Source organism: Hordeum vulgare, chromosome 5H, assembly GCF_904849725.1.
Source record: "Hordeum vulgare subsp. vulgare chromosome 5H, MorexV3_pseudomolecules_assembly, whole genome shotgun sequence".
NCBI lineage: Eukaryota > Viridiplantae > Streptophyta > Magnoliopsida > Poales > Poaceae > Hordeum > Hordeum vulgare.
In genome coordinates, this window is record NC_058522.1 from 11,265,774 (window position 1) to 11,286,058 (window position 20,285).

The 20,285-nt window shown below is 43.9% G+C and overlaps 2 protein-coding genes and 1 pseudogene across 2 annotated transcripts; all 3 read right to left on the minus strand.

Moving 5' to 3' along the window:
• Positions 1-2,653: 2,653 nt before the first annotated feature.
• LOC123395956 (disease resistance protein RGA5-like) lies at positions 2,654-10,929 on the minus strand. Its single transcript, XM_045090980.1, has 3 exons — positions 10,040-10,929; positions 3,198-4,952; positions 2,654-3,007 (listed from the first exon to the last, which is right to left on the minus strand). Exons 1-2 carry the CDS (start codon positions 10,846-10,848, stop codon positions 3,224-3,226), a joined length of 2,538 nt encoding a protein of 845 aa, XP_044946915.1. The 5' UTR covers positions 10,849-10,929; the 3' UTR covers positions 2,654-3,007; positions 3,198-3,223.
• Positions 10,930-13,979: 3,050 nt separating this feature from the next.
• On the minus strand, positions 13,980-14,850 carry LOC123396177 (cyclin-B1-1-like; the record flags this gene model as incomplete). The annotated part of the gene is made up of 4 exons (XM_045091217.1): positions 13,980-14,073; positions 14,177-14,355; positions 14,477-14,653; positions 14,758-14,850. Coding segments are annotated over 4 exons (543 nt in total), but the record flags the coding sequence as incomplete, so codon positions are not given.
• A 1-nt stretch (position 14,851) lies between these two features.
• Positions 14,852-16,705, minus strand: LOC123396178 (annotated as a pseudogene).
• Between the last annotated feature and the right edge of the window lie 3,580 nt (positions 16,706-20,285).

Here is a 20,285-nt window from a genome sequence, read left to right on the forward strand (position 1 = left end):
AGGAAACTTCTCGATGAATGAGTAACGAACAGATGACATCCCACAGGTCTCTGATGAGGAAAACAACCTTCTAACAACACCATATTCCGAGGAGGAAGTTAGAAAGGCCGTTTTCCTAATGGAGAACAACAAAGCCCCAGGTCCGGATGGTTTTCCCGCAGAGTTCTATCAGAACTTCTGGGAAGTCATCAAACCGGATCTTCTCCTCTTGTTTAGCAACCTACATGTTGGCCAACTAGAGTTGTTTCGCTTAAACTTCGGTGAGATTATTTTATTACCTAAGGTTAATGAGGCTTAAAGGATACAACAATATAGACCTATTTGCCTTCTTAATGTTAGTTTTAAAATTTTCACGAAGGTTGCGACTATTAGGCTCAATTCGGTTGTTGAACATGTGGTTCGTCCATCACAGACATCTTTTATGCAAGGTAGGCACATCCTAGATGGAGTTGTTATCCTTCATGAAGCTGTCCATGAATTACATCAAAAAAATTTGAATGCGGTGGTCCTTCAAATAGACTTTGAAAAAGCATATGACAAAGTCAAATGGCCCTTTCTTCAACAGATTCTTAGAATGAAAGGATTTTCTGCAGAGTGGCGCGCTATGATCCATAGCTTCGTTTCAGGAGGTAGTGTTGCCGTTAAAGTCAACGATGACGTTGGCCACTATTTCCAAACAAAGAAGGGTTTGCGACAAGGTGACTCGATATCGCCCATGCTATTCAATATAGTGGCAGATATACTAGCAGTCATGATTGAGCGTGCCAAGGCTGATGGTCAAATTGATGGGGTAGTAAATCATCTAGTTGATGGTGGTCTCTCTATACTTCAATATGCCGACGATACGATTCTATTCATGGATCATGACCTCGAGAAAGCGAGAAATCTGACATTAATTTTATCAGCATTCGAGCAACTCTCAGGTCTTAAGATCAATTTTCATAAAAGTGAATTGTTTTGGTTTGGCGAGGCTCAAGACGCGGCCCACCTGTACACTGACATGTTTGGATGCGGGTTGGGCCAGTTTCCGATCAAATATTTGGGGATACCGATAAACTATCGGAGGCTCACAAATGATGAATGGAAACACGTCGAGGAGAGGCTGCAAAAAAGACTTAGCAGTTGGAAGGGTAAACTGTTGTCTCTGGGCGAAAGATTGGTCCTCATAAATTCAGTACTAAGTAATATGGTACTATATATGATTTCCTTTTTCCAGCTGCCGAATGGAGTTTTCATAGATTGGATTATTTCCGATGAAGATTCTTTTGGCAAGGAGATAGCGAGAGAAAGAAATATCGACTGTCTAAATGGAGTGTCGTTTGTCATCCCAAAGACCAAGGTGGGTTGGGCATTCATGACCTTGAGGTTAAGAATAGGGCCCTACTTGGTAAATGGTTGTTTAAATTACTCACCGAAGATGGTGTATGGCAAACCCTCCTCAGGAGGAAATATGTGGGCTCCAAGGCTTTATCCCAAGTATACTGGAAGCGCGTGGGGATTGTCACTTTTGGGCAGGTCTAATGGCTATGAAGAAATATTTCTTCTGCCATGGATCTTTCTCGATTAAGGACGGCTCGGAAATTAGATTCTGGGAGGATAAGTGGCTAGGAAATGCCACTCTCCGGGAACAATATCCGTCTCTATACAATATTGTGCGTTCACAAGGGTGATACTATCGCCACCGTAATGGAATCATTTCCTCTAAATGTGACGTTGAGAAGAGATTTAATTGAACCCAAACTCCAATCGTGGAACAACTTGCTCCAACGTTTGTCCATGGTGCAGTTGGCACATGGGTCCGATGTTTTTCGATGGAACCTACATGAGAATGGTCAGTTCTCGGTGGAGTCTATGTATAGAGCGTTAATCCAACCTGATGTGCTAGTTGATAATAACAAGAAGATCTGGAAGATGAAGATACCACTTAAGAATAAAATCTTTGCATGGTATCTTCGTCGCGGAGTCATTCTTACTAAAGATAATCTTATTAAGAGGAATTGGCATGGAAATCCGCATTGTGTTTTTTGTCACCATGATGAGACAATAAAACATTTATTTTTCCATTGCAAATTTGCTCGTTCTATATGGTCGGTCATCCAAATAGCTTCTGCCTTGTATCCCCCTTCTAGCATTTCTAATGTATTTGGCAATTGGTTACATGGGGTTGATCACAGGTTTAGAACTCTTCTCAGGGTGGGAGCGCTTGCCGTTATTTGGTCGCTTTGGCTATGTAGAAATGATAAGGTTTTTCACGATAAAAGTAATTCTCTTATGCAGGTTATCTACAGATGTACCGGGACTCTTCGTTTATCGTCCTCTCTACAACGCGTGGAGAATCGAGACCTATTTACGGAGGTGTATACACGATTGGAGGTTACGGCGAGGGATACTTTTATCCAACATGGGTGGCAGCATGATCTTAGGATTGGCCCCCCTCCGCTTTAGGCATTATACATATTCTACATGTTTCATTGTATTCCGCCTTTTTATTTTTCATTTTAGAGGGAGAGGACATTGATTGGCTGTGTGCATTTTAACTATGCAGAGGCTGGGTGTACTTAAATCTTTTAAGTAATAAAACGCCCTTTTCAACAAAAAAAATCAACTTTATAAATAGGAAATGTTATATAAAATAGTGAATAACATACCAATATAAAATAATAAATAGTGTGAATATACATGTGAATTCATGTTAATACATATGAATTTACACTTAAATTAACAAAACAACAAAGCTTTGGTATTTCAAACATTCCGGCAGCTTATAGCCACACGGCGAGCCAATAGCCAAACAACAGTTTTGACAGTATACGTGGTTCAAATAAATATGATCTTAAAAAATGCTATTCCAAGTAGCAGACACGACATTTCAAGATACAAGATGGAATTCGTACTATCCTTTATTTATGTTTGTGAAATGTAAACGAATATTTAAACGCAATGGTACCACCTGGAGGATGTAGCACCAACTTCAGTTTCGCTTGCTCCTCCCATCTTTTATTAACACCTACAAGTGTATGAAAACAGCTAGCATGTTAAAAATATATAAATCTGTTATGCAACATGATAGATATTGTACAGAGGGAAAAAAAAAGAAGGATTTCATTTCAAACAAATAAGAAAACATTTTTTTGTGACAAAGAAGACAACAATTAATAATTGTTAATTTCTTAGCAGGAAAAAGAAGAAAATGATACCTGAAAAGTAGACAAAAACCCCAGAGCTAATCCACAAACCAAACCAAGCTCGGACGGTTAGGATGTTCCTCCATTGCTTTCTCCACAGCAGCCTGCGGCACAGATAATTTTTCATCATACACACTGATGCGAAGATGGCGCAACCTGGGCAAGCCTCTCAGTATCTCAACGTCTCTCGCATTGATCACTTCCATTGTGATGCATAGTTTCTCAAGGTTGACGAGCGAGGCCACCCATCCTGGAACCTCCGAGAGGTAGTCCCCCGCGATGATAAGCTCACGAAGGCCGCACTGTGGATCGGGAAACCATGAACGCTTGAAGTACTCATCCGCTGCTTCCTTTACAAAGATGTGCAGAGACTCAAGGCCTGTTTTGCTGAGCTCACATATGGAAGAGAGAAACTCCTCCTCATCCTCCTCGATCTCCTCCTCCTCTTTCTCGAAATTAACATCACAATTACCCATATCATACATGTTCCATATTATGCCCAGCTTCCTCAGTTTTTTGAGTTGGCCAAGCCTCTTTAGAAATTCCGTTGACTGAGTATAAATATTGAGACCTTCCAACACTCGCAATCCCTCAATGGCCGCAATTTCATCCGGTACTGTTTCATAACCATCGACATGTAGAGTTACATAACAGTCCAACCGTTCTTGGATGGTCATAGGGATTTCCATTAGTTTTTTGTATCCTTTCACGTCAATCTTCAAATGTTGCAGCCTTGCCACCTGCTCTGGAAGCTTCTTGACGGCATTCGCATGTTTGAACCTCAGGTACTTGAGGTGCAACAAATTTCCAATACCTGCAAGGTGATCATCTTCTAACTGTGAACAATCCTCAAAGTCCAGAACACGCAAGAGTGGAAACTCTGACAAAGATGGGATCTTCACATTACGACCAAATACATGGAGTGATCGGGCACTAGATACATCAAGACCCGACAGAATCTTGCCGTCATTCTGTAAAGACACTCGACGAATCTTGGCCTTGGTATCAGGATTTATAACACCATGTACACCTATTATAGTAACAAAGTTCCCTTCAACAGCCTTAGATACAATGAAATCATGAACAGTGCCATGAACACGATAACTCTTCACCTCGTCCCCAAATGTCTCGTCCATCTTTGCAGCCTGGATCAACCTCCTATTGATGAGCTCATTGAAACACATCTCCCCCGACTCATATATTGTATAACCAACTCTTTTCTGAATGAATCCCTCGCCAATCCACCGCCTTATCAGATTCTCCTTCTCAATATTGTGCCTCTCTGGAAATATGCTCAGGTACAATAGACACGTTTTGAGATGAGGAGGAAGATCCAAGTAACTAAGGGATATTATGTGTACCATGTCTTCGCCGATAGAGTTTTGTAGTGCCGCACCAATTGAATCCTTTACTTGCTCCCATATTCCATTTTCACTTGCCTTATCAGCCAATACACCAGATATAGCTATGATTGCCAAAGGTAAGCCAGCACATTTATCCAAGATCGGACCAGAAATCCCTTGAAGGTATGATGGACATTTTTCTTCAGAGTTGAATAGTCTTGCATAGAATAATTGCCTCGAATGCACCATACTAAGAGGCCTTATATTGTATACATGTCCTCTGAAAGTTGAACAACATGATTGAGCGACCCCATGTATGCGGGTAGTGATAATTATTTTACTACCAGAACTAGTTGTGGGAAATGCACACTCAATAACCTTCCATATTTCCACATCCCGTATATCATCAAGTACAATAAAGTACCTGCAAATATATATAAATAAAAGTTGTGCTTACTGAAAAAAAGGCAATAAAGGAGTTCGAATATCCATAAGAATATATTTGTTTGGTCACACGATCAGGGGAAGTTTCGGCAGAATTTCCACTAGAATGGATAGTTCGCAGTTCATTAAATGTATCCTGCACTTGTACACTACTATGGCCTGGTAAAAACTAAAATAGTTTGGAAACTATAGTTACCTCTAATCTTAAAAATTGCCATTCTATACCTATTAATAAAGCGCCTATTGCTTATGTGGTACGTCATTAAATTTATCCTAAAGTTCGTCAAAATTACCCACCAATGCCACCCGTAAGTGACAAAAACGATTCGTTTTTGAACTTCGATTCGGCTATTTGTTTCTCATTCTAAAGGACGCCGTTCCCATATTTCATCACAAGAGCAGGCTAGGCCAACTGGTTGGGTGCGCGCCCAACCAACCAGGAGACCCAAGTTCAATTTGCACTGAGGCTTACAACCCCTTTTTGTTCTTCTATTTTGCACTTTTTTTTCTCTTTTGGCTTTATTTTGATAAACTTTGCACACATGTTAATCATGTATTACAGAAATATTAAATTTGTAGACAAAAAAGTTCCCACATATACAAAAAAATGTACAATGCGTATGGACAATAAAAAAATGTACAACCCTTTTTGTTCTTCTATTTCGCACTTTTTTTTTATTTTTTTTCTCTTTTGCCTTTATTTCGATAAACTTTGTACACATGTTAATCATGGATTAAAAAAAGTTAAATTTGTAGACAAAAAAGTTCCCACATATACAAAAAAATGTACAATGCGTATGGACAATAAAAAAATGTACAACCCTTTTTGTTCTTCTATTTCGCACTTTTTCGATTTTTTTCTCTTTTGCCTTTATTTCGATAAACTTTGCACACATGTTAATCATGGATTAAAAAAATGTCAAATTTGTAGACAAAAAAGTGTACAATGCGTATGGACAATAAATAATATATTTTTCTTTTATTTTGAAAAATATTGATCATGTATTTAAAAGACTTTAAATGTGCATAGGAAAATGTTTCCGGTGTATAAGAAAACATATACAAAAATATATAATGTGTATGAAACAAAGTAGACATAAAAAAAAGAAGTTTTCAAAACTGTTAATCGTGTATTTGAATAATGTAAAGCATGTATATAAAAAATATTTATGATGCATACAAAATATGTAAAATGCGTATTAAAAAAATTAGACATCAAAACTCAATAATGTTTGTGAGGTCACACGCAAAAAAATGTTTCTAATGTATAAAAAATATACAATGTTCTTTATACAAGCTTTACGCAAACAAATGGCTGAGCTTTGATTTTTCATATATATAAACTGTTTTGCTAATTATTTTTTTAAGAATATCGATATTGATACGCAACCTGGAACATTTGGTATGCATGTACTTACAAATTGATTGTTTTCGATGTAGCTGTCTAATATGTTTGCAACCAAATTAAGACTCCCTTAGATTACAAATGCAAACACATATATCAGCAAGATAAAAAAAATGTTCTAATCCATATGCTATCATTAATTAACAAAACAAAATTGCAAATGAAACAGTTAGTCATAGAAATTAATTAATTATAAAAAAAAATTACAAGGGCCAACTTTTATTAAATTTATAGCCCGCACGGACATTTGTACTAGCTAGTTGTTATTTACGGAAAGAGGGGTGATGTTAACATGGGACAATCTAACTAAGCATAATTGGCACATAAGAGCATCTCTATAGCAGACCCCGTATAATGGTTAAACCCGTAAAAAACGACGTGTTTACGGTTTCGGTTAAAAAATGGCACGGATCAGACCCCGTAAAACTTGTTTGACCCATAAACTTTTTAAGGGGCTTGGTAAATCCATCCGCGAAAACCTTATATGTGCAGTTATGGAGGCATTATACAGTTCAACCCGTAAACTGGTCAAACCTCGTTGGAGCAAACGGCCACCACGGAACTGGACGGAATCTACCTGAAGCTCATCGGAATCCGTCGCCGCATCTCGGAAGAAGCCGCCGCACGCCGGAATTTGTCGCCGCCTGTCTGAATTGCAGCCAGCTCAACCTTCACTGCCGAGGCGAGGCCGTCCATGGGCAGGGCGGAGTAGGCCACCGGCGGCCCGAATCAGGGCAGGGTGGACCGAAGAAGAGCGAGGCACGGATGGGGGTGCTCGCGCGGCCAAGTCGGGGAACGCCCGTGCGGTGTCGGGCAGTGTCGGGTTCAAATCTGGGACGGGCGCGCGCCAAGGAGTGTGCGGTCGGGGCAGTCCGGGCAGGGCTCCTCCACTGCATGCGTGGCCCGGAACGGACGGCACTGGATCGAGGCGGGCGGCGTCGGGCTAGCCGGGGTGCCAGGGCGAGGCATGGCATGACCGGAGACAGCTCGCCGGAAGGGGAGGAAAAAAGGGAAAAAATGAGCTACACTAGGATATAATTTCATTTACGGAGTCTCCCTGTCCGAGGCAATTTCGCTTCGTAGAAATGATTTATAGTGCCCCTTATACGTGTTTTTAAGGATCTTTTTTTACAGATGCTCTAAGTAATGTTGTTCTATAATTAAGACGTAACAACTAAATCTCTCTCTTTCAAATGTTGGCTTGCATATAGCATATGGGTTGTCATTCACGCTGCCTCTAACTGGCATCCGCCTGAGACTGTTAGTAATATGTATGAATGCCCACAAACTAGAAGTTGGAGGGAAAACAGTTGAGGCGACTTCTCAAGAAAACTGTTGAGAAATGTAGAAATGGGAGAAAAACTATCAAATGGGAAGAGGGGAAGGGGTGTAAAGATGTTGGACGAGGGGAAGAGCAAAACGCTGTGTGGTGAAATAGGTAACCCTGGGGCTTCTTTAGATAAGTGGAGATTTCAGCTCATAAGCACTATAATTAAAATTTATAATACCGCATAGTTTTATTTCAGAGTTTTGTGAATTTAGGATAACGTACAATTATTGTTATAAATTTTTTGCTTATACATGAGAAATGTAAAAAACGTACGCATACACCTAAATACTTGGACCCATACTATATGTACTACCGCCGTCACGGTTTAGAAGGCGTACTTAAAAATTATCTCGAACCTAGGTAGTTATTGATTGGCTATGATATGGACTGAAATCAACATTCACACTACGCACCCATGAATATAACGAAGTAACAATTAGTTGTTAGGAGTAAATGCAATACGTGTTAAACCTTGTCTATTATGAAAATGCACGTAAATTTAACCATGTCTTCTAAATCGTGACAAAGGGAGTACTAGTGAATAGTGGTTCAAAAAATATATTAAAGGATAGTTTAAATTTTGAAGCCATACTGTTTGTCTTCGAGGAAGTCTGAAATCATGGTGACAAGCTGTCGTAAATCCTCGTCAGGAGAAGGATAATACGAACGGTTATTTACGGAAAGAGGGGTGATGTTAACATGGGACAATCTAACTAAGCATAACTGGCACATAAGAGCATCTCTATAGCAGACCCCGTATAATGGTCAAACCCGTAAAAAAACGACGTGTTTACGGTTTCGATCGAAAAAACGGCACGGATCAGACCCCGTAAAACTTGTTTGACCCGTGAACTTTTTAAGGGGCTTGGTAAATCCATCCGCGAAAACCTTATATGTGCAGTTTTGGAGGCATTATACAGTTCAACCAGTAAACTGGTCAAACCTCGTCGGAGCAAACGCGCCACCGCGGAACTGGCCGGAATCTACCTGGAGCTCATCGGAATCCGTCGTCGCATGTCGGAAGAAGCCGCCGCATGCCGGAATTTGTCGCCGCCTGTCCGAATTACAGCCAGCTCGACCTCCACTGCCGAGGCGAGGCCGTCCACGGGGAGGGCAAAGCAGGCCACCGGCGGCCCGAATCAGGGCAGGGTGGACTGAAGAAGAGCTAGGCAGGGATGGGGGTGCTCGCGCGGCCAAGTCGGGGAACGCGCGTGCTGTGTCGGACAGTGTCGGGCTCAAATCGGGGACGGGCGGGCGCGTCAAGGAGCGTGCTGTCAGGATGGGCGGCGCAGGGCTCCTCCACCATATGCGTGGCCCGGAACGGACGGCACTGGGACGATGCGGGGGCGAGGCGGGCAGCGCCGGGGCATGCCGGGGTGCCAGGGCGAGGCATGCCATGACCGGAGACGGCTCGCCGGGAGGGGAGGAAAAAAGGAAAAAAAAAATGAGCTCCCTAGGATATAGTTTCATTTACGGGGTCTCTCTGTCCGAGGCAATTTCGCGCCGTAAACACGATTTATAGTTCCCCTTATACGCGTTTTTAAGGATCTTCTTTTACAGGGTCTGTTAAAGATGCTCTAAGTAATGTTGTTCAGTAATGAAGACATAACAACTAAATCTCTCTCTTTCAAATGTTAGCTTGCATATAGCATATGGTTGTCATTCACGCTGCCTCTAACTGGCATCCACCTGAGACTGTTAGTAATATGTATGAATGCCCACAAACTAGAAGTTGGAGGGAAAACAGTTGAGGCGAATTCTCAAGAAAACTGTTGAGAAAAAGTAGAAATGGGAGAAAAACAATCAAATGGGATGAGGGGAAGAGCAAAACGCTGTGTGGTGAAATAGGTAACCCTGGGGCTTCTTTAGATAAGTGGAGATTTCAGCTCATAAGCACTATAATTAAAATTTATAATACCGCATAGTTTTATTTCAGAGTTTTGTGAATTTAGGATAACGTACAATTATTGTTATAAAAATTTCGCTTATACATGAGAAATGTAAAAAACGTACGCATACACCTAAATACTTGGACCCATACTATATGTACTACCGCCGTTACGGTTTAGAAGGCGTACTTAGAAATTATCTTAAACCTAGGTAGCTATTGATTGGCTGTGATATGGACTGAAATCAGCATTCACACTACGCACCCATGAGTATAACGAAGTAACAATTAGTTGTTAGGAGTAAATGCAATGCGTGTTAAACCTTGTCTATTATGGAAATGCACGTAAATTTAACCATGTCTTTTAAATCGTGACAAAGGGAGTACTAGTGAATAGTGGTTCAAAAAATATATTAAAGGATAGTTTAAATTTTGAAGCCATACTGTTTGTCTTCGAGGAAGTCTGAAATCATGGTGACAAGCTGTCGTAAATCCTCGTCAGGAGAAGGATAATACGAACGGTTCAGTTTCTTGTAAATGGCGCGGATAACCTGGACCTTGTCTGAACTCCGTGGCACGGAACAGAAAGCAGCATGGCAATTGAATTGGATTTGCTTGAGGTCTTTATAAACTTGTTTTGCCAGAGTTGTCTTGCCCATTCCTCCGGACCCAACAATGGCCACCAAGCTTGGGTTTGGTTGCTGCTGCGTTGACTCTGAATCAGAACCGGTGAGTAGTTGGATGAGCTCTTCCTTGGGCCCATCAATGCCGACGAGCTCGGACGACGCGTTGTTGACGGTGGCGAGAGCTCTACCATCATCAACCTTGGGCCTCTTGTGGTGGCTGTGCCTCTCGGCGACCTTGACGACCTGCTCCTTGAGATCATCGACGGCCGTGGCGATCATCTGGTGACGAGCCTTGGTACGGCCCAGCATGGCCTGCATCTTGTCCAAGAGTCCGGCCAGCTCGGCGGACTTGTCGGGGACGCTAGCCATGATGAAGCCGCCGAGGTCGTCGTCGATGTCGTAGGAGAGCTCCCGGATCTCGTGCATGCAGGCCTTGTCCTGCGAGCTGTGATCCTCTTCCTCCTCCGACTTGGTGAGGAGGAAGGCGTCCATGGCCGCCAGCTCGCGGGTGAGGAGCTCGACCTCGCCGCGCACCTCCTTGTACTCGTCGCCGAGAAGCGCGGCCAGCTTTGCCAGCGCGGGCTGCAGCGCCCCCGTCGCTGCGCTCACCAGACCCTCCTCCTCCATTGTTGCGGCCGGTGTTGCTTAGCTCAGTAGTCGGATCCGTCTCTCTTTTTACTACTCCTATGTGGGAATCGTGGGTGATGGGTGATGGGTGGAATTAATGGTACATGCTGCCGGTAAACTTATATATATTTGAGAGATCAGTAGAATAATCGGAGGAGCCTGCACGTCGCCCACCTCGTCGCACGCTGGAGGATGAACGTGGCCTAAAATAAAACGATCCATACCGGCGCGTTAAACGGGTCTCAAACACCCGAACTAATCGACACCCTTCATATTCAATTTAAATATACTAGTTAAATGAATGTGCGTTGCCACGAGAATTAATGATTATGCTGGCTGCTATTTTATCGAGATGTTGCTTGTGTCATCATGATGATTAAAGTTATTTCACGTAGTGTCATGTATCGTGTTTGCTCCAAAGAAAATGTTCCTTTAACGCATACTTCTAGTACCCAAATTAATAGTAAATTGGACTATCTTGTGCATTCCTATAAGTATTTGCTCTAGTCATGAGCCTTCAAAATCTTTATATCGGGTACTGAATCTTCTTGGTGCTAGCAAATCAAACATCAATGAAGCATTCACCCATTAATCGAATAGGTGTTATGTTTGAAACATATATTTTTCTACTAATAGAAACTAAAAGAATATGGTATACATGTCACTTGTAGGATCCAAAAGATAAAGATAAATATGCCAGAAGCTAGTAAAATGTCAAAACAAAAGTCAAATGTTTGCATTCATTCTTGACCATGTACATTAGGCCCACTCGACCCACTGGTTCATCGAATATTATCTTCTACTACCGTATTCACTCTTGATTCATCTAAAGATCACATCTACACTTGCATCTCAAGACCAGTCAGACATTTGTGTTTTAAAGGTCCCCAATATGCTTCTACAATTGTTCTGCACATGGGAAGCTCTCCATCGTGTCAAAGGAGGAGCTTCGTTAATTCATACACATGCAAATTAGAGTATCATCTCCCCTCAGCAAGAACTCGCATTAGTGGATGTTTGTTATATCCTATAATTAACATTTTTGCAACAAGGTGTCCTGGACTAAGTGCGCTTCTGATGGTGGCAAAGAGGTCAAGCCAGAGTGTTCATAGTATTCATGAATCTAATAACAGTCCAAAAACAATCGTGATTGCCATCCCACAAGACCATCGTGACGGAAGCCTGGTGATTTCCTACACAGCTACACCACAGGAAAACATTATCTGTTTAGGCTGGGAATGAAAATAAATATATAGTTTAAGCATGTTGACATGGCAAACCAACATATTCATGTCAGAAACACAAAACCATTCATATAAAGAAAATCATGCACCCACACACTGACCACTTGTTTCTTCCTGTCAAAGTCTAGCATAATAATCGCCCGTGAAATATCGTTCAGGCTAACCCAAGTCGCATGGTAGTTTCCTAGAAAAATGATGCACTCACACACCCACGTCTTTTTTTTTTATATATAGACATGTTAAGAAGGTAAGATTCAATGCAAAAAAATATTACCGTGTGCTATTTCTAGCGTTGAACTTCCATTCAAAGTTCAGAAAAGAAATACTCAAAGTTTCGTACATTTTATGATTGCGTGCAGGTTAGTATTTTACTTTTTAGATCCTTGAGGCTCTTCTTATCCTTTCTAGAACAGCTTATGTAAATATTTCTATTCATGGTTCGATAGTTGCTCATCCAACTTGTAGGAAAACCAAGTTAATCTTTCAACCATAGAGCTAAGAGGAATACACGTGGTACAAAATTCATTGATAACATAAACAACAAAAATGAAAAATGGCACGAGCGAAGCAAAAAATAAATGCAGCCAAGTAACTCTAGCAAGGTAAACACAAAAATGCTTTATTGATTTATCATTTTCAAATAAGTTCACAAAGACATCATAATAAGAATTTCTAATCATGTGATATTAGTTAACAAAAAATGTGTACCTGATACAGAAAACGGTAAGTTGCACCAAAAGCTCATGCAAGACGGTGCAACAATGTCTGGAATAATTTATCGTTGGCGCATACTTGGGAAACATAGCTGGCCATACAAAATTAGAAGAAGCACAAAAATGAATTGGAATGAAGTTCAGGCCATTAAGGTTTAAAAGATAAGAGAGAACCAACTGCGGGGAATCACAAGCTTACCAACCCATAACCGTAGAAGCTTATTGGCATTGAGGGCTTCGACGTAGGGCCATATGGCATCGGCGTAGGGGTATATCAACGGCCACCTTCGGCATAGCACCTTCGGGGTCGCGAACGTCGGTGTACCCGACCAGGCCGTCGGCAGCGAGCGTTATTCTGGTAGTGATCATCCCTTTCTTTTTTCACTGTACAGCAGCACAAGCGTTGAAACCAATTTTGCTGCCTCCAATATAATATGAACATGGATTTAGATTCTTTAAGTACTACCGGAAATCTTAGCCGTGTGCAAAAAATAAATTGTCTAAACTAATCAACATGTTGATCTGAACGCCACCGCCACCGTTCTCCTCCAGCGCAGCCACCATGCGCCAGAACGCCACCATGTTGGAGATGAGCCCGTCTCCCACGAGGGCCACGAGCCCACGATACCGACCTTCCCCACCTACATTGTCGCATGGCGCCTCCCAGCAGACCCAAGCCTCTACAAACCTATGCCTGTAGCAATTCCTCCTTATTTTGTAGCAGCTACCGCCCCTGGTCAATGTCACCATCTAGATCAAAATAAGAGCCGAAAGCCATGAATAAATATGTCTACTCCCTTTTGCTGACCCCAATCGTGTGACCTTTCCCACATCCGCATTCGGCGAATATATCAGAAACACATATCAACATAAACTTCCTAACATATGGTAGCATTTGACTATGGATGTTGGATGCAGCTACGACGATAAGCAACGTGGAGCAAAGTAAGTACCTGCACCAACAGACCACATGGAAATGACACATAATTCCTCTTATGTGATCAAATATACTCATCTTATTTCCTCTATCTCACCAAACAAACAAATAATTAAGCAAGCAGTACAAATTAAAGAAAAAGATACGGAAGAGGAAAGGGAATAAGGAATTTTACCTGAACAAAACAAGAGGCTCGCTGGGGTTAGGCTACCTTTGGTCGGACCAATCCGCAATCGCCTACCGTCCATGCCAGCGACATGTTTGCCTTGTCTCCTGGCCAAAGAACCGCAACTTAATACCATGCCCTCCGATCAGGATCTTGGCAGCGTCCCTGAAATCAGTCATCACAGAAAAGAGTTGTCTCTGTCGGTGCCCCTGAACTGAATGAAATCACAGGTCCAAGCCACAATGGAGATGATTCAGTGCATGCTTACACCAGCTGCGCTTCAGTGAAGCCATTGTGGTGCCTAAGGGTGTCGGTCCACAGCGGGGTCATCTTGAGGGTGAGCCTGGCAGCGTAGACAGCAGCGGCGGCGACCGTGGAGGGCTTGGACTGCACCAGCCCGTACTGCAGCAGCGCCAGCTCCACGAAGAACAAGACGGTGTTCTCCATCTGCACACACATCCAGGGGAAGACGAGGGAGAAACATCAATCAGCACACAGACTCGCTGCTTTGGCAAAATGGCAAATACATCTGAAGAATTTACATGTAAAAATCTGAAGTTCTTTTTACCTCCTTGTCGCTCTTGTGGTCTGAGGAGGAAGACACGGCCTTGGCGAAGCGCACGAGGAAGACGTAGAGCATGGGCATCCTCGGGCTCCACTCGAGCCTGTTGAGGATCGCCTTCTCCATCTTTAGAATCTGCTCCCTCATGTAGGCATTGTTGGAGATCAGTATGAAATCATTCACCTCCAAGAGTACGTACGCAGACACCAGTCAAAACATGGATTCAATGAATGAACGAACACTGGTCAGTGGAGAAAAGCGGAGGGATGCAATGCTATCAAGCTTACCTCAGGAGCCCAGATCTCCTCGTACTTGCAGGCAATCAGGAGGGCGGAGACGCCCACCAGCTGCAGCTCCCGCCGGAGCACGGGCTGCAGTTCTGGCCTCGGTTGATATCAGACCAAAAACGACAGCCAGCCTCACACTATGCTTGTTAGGCTCTGTTGTTCTCCTCGACTCCAGAGAGGTTGGATCGGATCGATTCGTCGGGACCCTCATTTCTCCAATCTTTCCTGACACAAAGTTGGACACTCCTTGTATCATCTTGCTCTCAGGGTGTGTCATGTCCCCGTTGACAAATCTGCAGGAGATACCATGAAGCTCAATTATGCTTCTTGGATCTGTCCTTCGGAGCCCCTTCTCTTCCATCAGTGATTTTATTCTCTCGACATCCTTCCATCTCCCAGCATCGGCGTACATGGAAGAAATAAGAACATAGCAACTTGTGTTGTCATGTTCCAATTGGTCGTGTTCTAGTTGGAATATCCTCTCTGCTGCATATTCTGCTATGTCTATATCATTGTTGTTCCTGCTTGCGGTCAGTAGGGAGCCCCAAACCCTGAATGTTGGATCTATTGGCATTTTTTCAATAAATTTCATAACCTCTTTAAGATCACCTGCCCGACCGAGAAGATCTGTCATGCATCCGTAGTGCTCAATCTGTGGGATCACACCATAGTCACGTTGCATCAAATTGAACTGTGTCCAACCTTCATCCGTCAAGCCTGAGACACTGCAAAGCAGTGAACACGGAGACAAAGGTACTCTCATTTGGTTGCAGACCATTACGTTTCATCTCGGAGAACATCTCTAGTGCACTTCTCCCCTGACCATGAATCGCATAACCCATTATCATTGTGTTCAAGGAGATCACATCCTTAGCTGCCATTTTGTCAAATATCTTCCTTGAGGACAGAACATGACCACACCTAGCATACATATGCATAACTGCGTTCATGATGAGAGTGCTCTCCCCGTAACCTAGCCTGATAATGTAGTTGCGCATTTGCCTACATTGTCTTAGCAACCCCAGCAAAACAAACGCCGGTACTACTGCCGACATGGTGAAATAATCAGGGTAAAGCGGCTGATTCAGTAAGTCGAGGAACAATGTGATCGCTTCCATGTACATCTCCTTGTACATGTAGGCAGCGATCATATTGTTCCATGATACCAGAGTTTTGGTCGTCATCTGTCCAAATACCTTCTCCGATGATTTCACTTTCCAACTTTGTTGTACATCTCGAGAAGAGCAATCTCAAGCACCACGTGAGGAAGAAACTGTCTTCTAGTTATGTAACCATGAACACTCCTTCCATACAGTGAGCTCTCAGTTTGAGCACAGGCAGCGAGCAAATTAATAGCAGTGACCACTTCCACCTGGTGGCCCTCTGCCTTTATTTGCACGAAGCTGTCAAATGCCTCCTCAGGTCGTTCATTGAGCGCATACCCACCTATCATGCAATTCCATGTCACCATGGTCCTCGATGGCATCGTCGGAAACACGCCCTCGGCAGAAGCAATGTCGCCACACTTGCAGTACATGTCAAGGATAGAAGTGCCAACCTTGACGTCATGCTCCATCCCGTGCCTGATCACGTAGGCGTGGATCTCCCGCCCTTGCATTAGAGCCGACTCCAAGCAGCAAGCTGCAAGCGCGGCGATGATCCCGACACCGTCATGCTGCATCTCCAGCGCCTCACGCATCTCCCTGAAGCAGACGAGCGCGAGCGCCCCGAGGCCGTTGGACACGTAGCCGTCGACCATGGAGTTCCAGGTGACGACGTCCCCGTCCGGCATTCCGTCGAACACCCTCTCGGGTAGGTTTCTCCTCCTTACCCTTCGGCCACGCGGATGTGGACGACGTTGGCGATGTGGGGGAGGGGGCTTATCGTCCCCCAGGGCGCGGTAGGTGTTCTTGGGGTCGCCGGCCATGACCGCCTTCTGCTTGCCCATGGCGGGGACACCACCACCACCACCTAAGGTTGCACGGCAGAAACAAGAAGTTAGATCCGTCGCTCGGAGGTGGATCAAATCAAAACGCATCAAATCGTCATCAGAGTTGGTGTCCACTCCTCCTTCTTCGTCCTCGCCGACCCGGCCCCCTCCGACCCCTCATCCCACACCGTCCTCTCGCGCCTCTCCCAGGGCCTCCTCGCGCACGCCGCCTCCGCCTCCCGCGCGCACGACCTGCTCTTCGCCCGCGCGCTCCTCTTCACCGCCACCCCCGCCTCCCCCACCCCCGATGCACTCATGCTCGCCGAGCCCCTCCTGGCCGACCTCGACGCCTTCGTCGCCGCCATGGACGAGATCTCCGGCGGGGCCTTCCTCCGCGCAGTGCCGAGCGGCGTGGGGGCGTGTCCCACAAGCGGAGGGCCGGCAGGGAGGGAGAGGGCGCGGCGGCGAGGAGGGCCGGTGGGAAGGGAGAGAGCGCGGTGGCGGCGCGGGGGTGGCGGCGGCACCGAGCGGCGCGGGGGCTTGTGCGGCGGCGGGGGGCTGCGCGAGAGGAGCGGTTCGCCCTCGGGGATGGGGTCGGCGAGTGCGGGGATGGGGGATGCCGTCATGGGTTCGCACGAGTACGAGTACGAGGAGGGTGGGGGAGGAGCGAACGAGGGGTCGATTTTTTCTTTCTTTGCGAGGTGGGATCGATCGAGGGTTTTTTTCTTTTCTGGGTAATCGTTTGGTTTATGAAGGGATGAAAAAAATCGAGAAAACTGTTAGCGGTGGAACTGCTAGCGAGGTCGAACCATCGCGGAGTTTGAACCACCACGACGGCACATCCTGCTTTAATAGTAGAGAAAACGGATACAGGCGCGTCCATCACGTCATACTTATGACTTATTTCATCAAAAATTACATCAAATTCATCAAATCCTTTCCTCTTCTCCTGTTTCACTTCAATCTTTCTCGCATCCGAGCCCTCGCCGGCTGCCATCCTTGCTCCTCACCCTCGTCGCAAGTCCCGATCTATATGCTCTATATGCTCTAAGACAACTTTAACAAGCACTAGTAGAAAACAGGGCTTTGGTTCGGGCCTGGCCAGCCCATTAGTCCCGGTTCTTCACGAACCGGGACCCATGGGGGCATTAGACCCGGTTCATGAGCCCAGGGGGCCGGCCGGGCCTCGTGGGCATTGGTCCTGGTTCGTTTGGACCCATTTGTCCCGGTTCTAGGCACGAACCGGGACCAATGGGCCGCGCTCCTGGCCCACATCCATTGGTACCGATTCGTGCCTTGAACCGGTTTAGAAGGGGGGCTTTAGTCTCGATTTATGCCACGAACCGGGACAAATAATTTGCCTATATATACCCATCGCCGCGGCAGAGCACTCTGTTTTTTCTGGCCGGCGACGGGAGGGTATTTGGATGCTCTAGCTCACCTCGTATGAACATGAGATATTCGATGAAATGTCTGAGCCACGCTAGTTAATCGTTCTCCTCACGAAACTCGACCTCCGAGCTCCATTTTACCCGAGATTTGTCTAGGTTTAGCGGTCCGTCACGTCCTGTCCCCATCTTCACCGTCGTCGATCGCCCGCGCTGATCTCGTCGCCGGCACCACCATGGTGAGCCTCTTGTTCTTATCTTCTTTCTAAAAGAAAAAAAAATCTTACTTCACATAGATACTTGTCTAATTTTCTTACTTTTATTATTTCTTGTTATTATATAGTGCGATGGTTTTGGTATCCGCCCCCGTCGGTCCTCGTCCTGTCTATGATTCGGATGTGGTATATATTATATTTTTATAACTATTTGGTTCATTTATTGTTTATGACAATTATGCCGACCAACGTGACATAGATTTTATTTTTCTAGGAGGTGGTTGAACCGGAAATTCCAACCGACCCTATAGTCGACAGGTTAAATTTAGTTGAAGAAGAAAACAATTATTTGAAGGAAAAAATAAGAAAAATTGAGGAGGAGAAGATGATATTGGAGTTGCATGTTGCGGATGTCGTCGATGATCACAAGATCAAGATGGATGCAATGCAGTTGAACATTAGAAAGATTAGAAAATATGCCATTCATACCGAGGCTTGGTATCATTATGCAGTTGGATCAGTTGTTACCTTGGTTGCGATTATGATCGCATTTATTTTTGCATTTAAATGTTTTACATAATTTCAATGTATGGTTTAATTAGATGCTTCGGAGAGCTATATGTTGCACATGCTATGTGGGTGAAATCCCTTTGTAGCAGACGAGTTTCCATATGAAACTCTGATACTTCGAAAAAGATTGTCCGTTTTGTACACGAAGTACATCCATTTTTTGCCGTAACCCTCTATACTTTCTTGCACATGCTATGTGGTGAAATAATGATACCATGCCAACTTCAAACCTTTTCAGAGTTCATTTCAAATGCTTTTCAATTCTATGGTCTTATAGCTCAAAATAATCAGTAAATGCATGAAAAATAACAAATGAAGTCAGAAAGGGTTGTAAATTGATGATGTGGCTTTTTATGGTGTATTTTGAACACAGAAAAACTATGGACTTCAAATAAGTTCAAAAAAATGAATTCCCTTTGTAACACACGAGTTTCCGTATGAAACCCTGATACTTCGAAAGAGATTGTCCGTTTTGTAAACGAATTATCATAAAATAAAATAAATAGGTTATTTGAAACAAAATAATATAAAATTTAATTAAATATATAAATAGAAACAAAATAAAAAGGATAAACTTTAATAAAATAAATAAAATTTATGAAACTAAAATTATTAAAGTATTTTCTGTTCAAAACATTATAAACAACCTCTAGTATTATTGAAACTAAAATTATATAAAATTGATGCAACTAAAATTATCAAAGTATTTTCTGTTCAAAATCATTAAAAGCAAAAAGAATTTTCATAAAGAATTTTTTTGTTAGAAACTTTAATGACAAAAAAATTATCATAAATAAAATAAATAAGTAATTAGAAACAAAATAAAATAAAAAAATAAGTATTTTGTTGTAAGTAGAAAAAACAATAAAGCAAAAACGAAAACTCGGGAAAAATAAAAAAATTGCCACCTACATGGCCACCACAGCCTGAATACGACTAGAAACCCATCCATGGCCAGGATTCAGGCCCGTAGAAGGCCCTGTAGACCCAGATTTGGCCCATAGGCCTGCAGTACTGAGGAGTTCAATGGAGATGACGCGGCAGCGATTATAAACAGGTGCGGCCGCTCCTCAGCTAGCGAGGTGGGACTAAACATCCCACCGCACCGCGCCAGTGCAAGGCCTTTGGTCCCGGTTGGTGGCACCAACCGGGACTAAAGGGGGGGGCATTGGTACCGGTTGGTGCCACCAACCAGTACCAATGCCCCCTTTAGTCCCGGTTGATGACACCAACCACTAGTGGGGACGGGGCCTTTAGCCCCGGCCCGTAAGGGGCTTTAGTCCCGGTTCACCAACCTGGACTAAAGGGGCGGGACTAAAGGCATAACCTTTAGTCCCGGCCCTGTTACAAGCCGGGTCTAAAGGTGCTCCACGTGGGCGCCTCATAGCGCCCCAGGGGCAGGACCTTTAGTCCCGGTTCGTTACA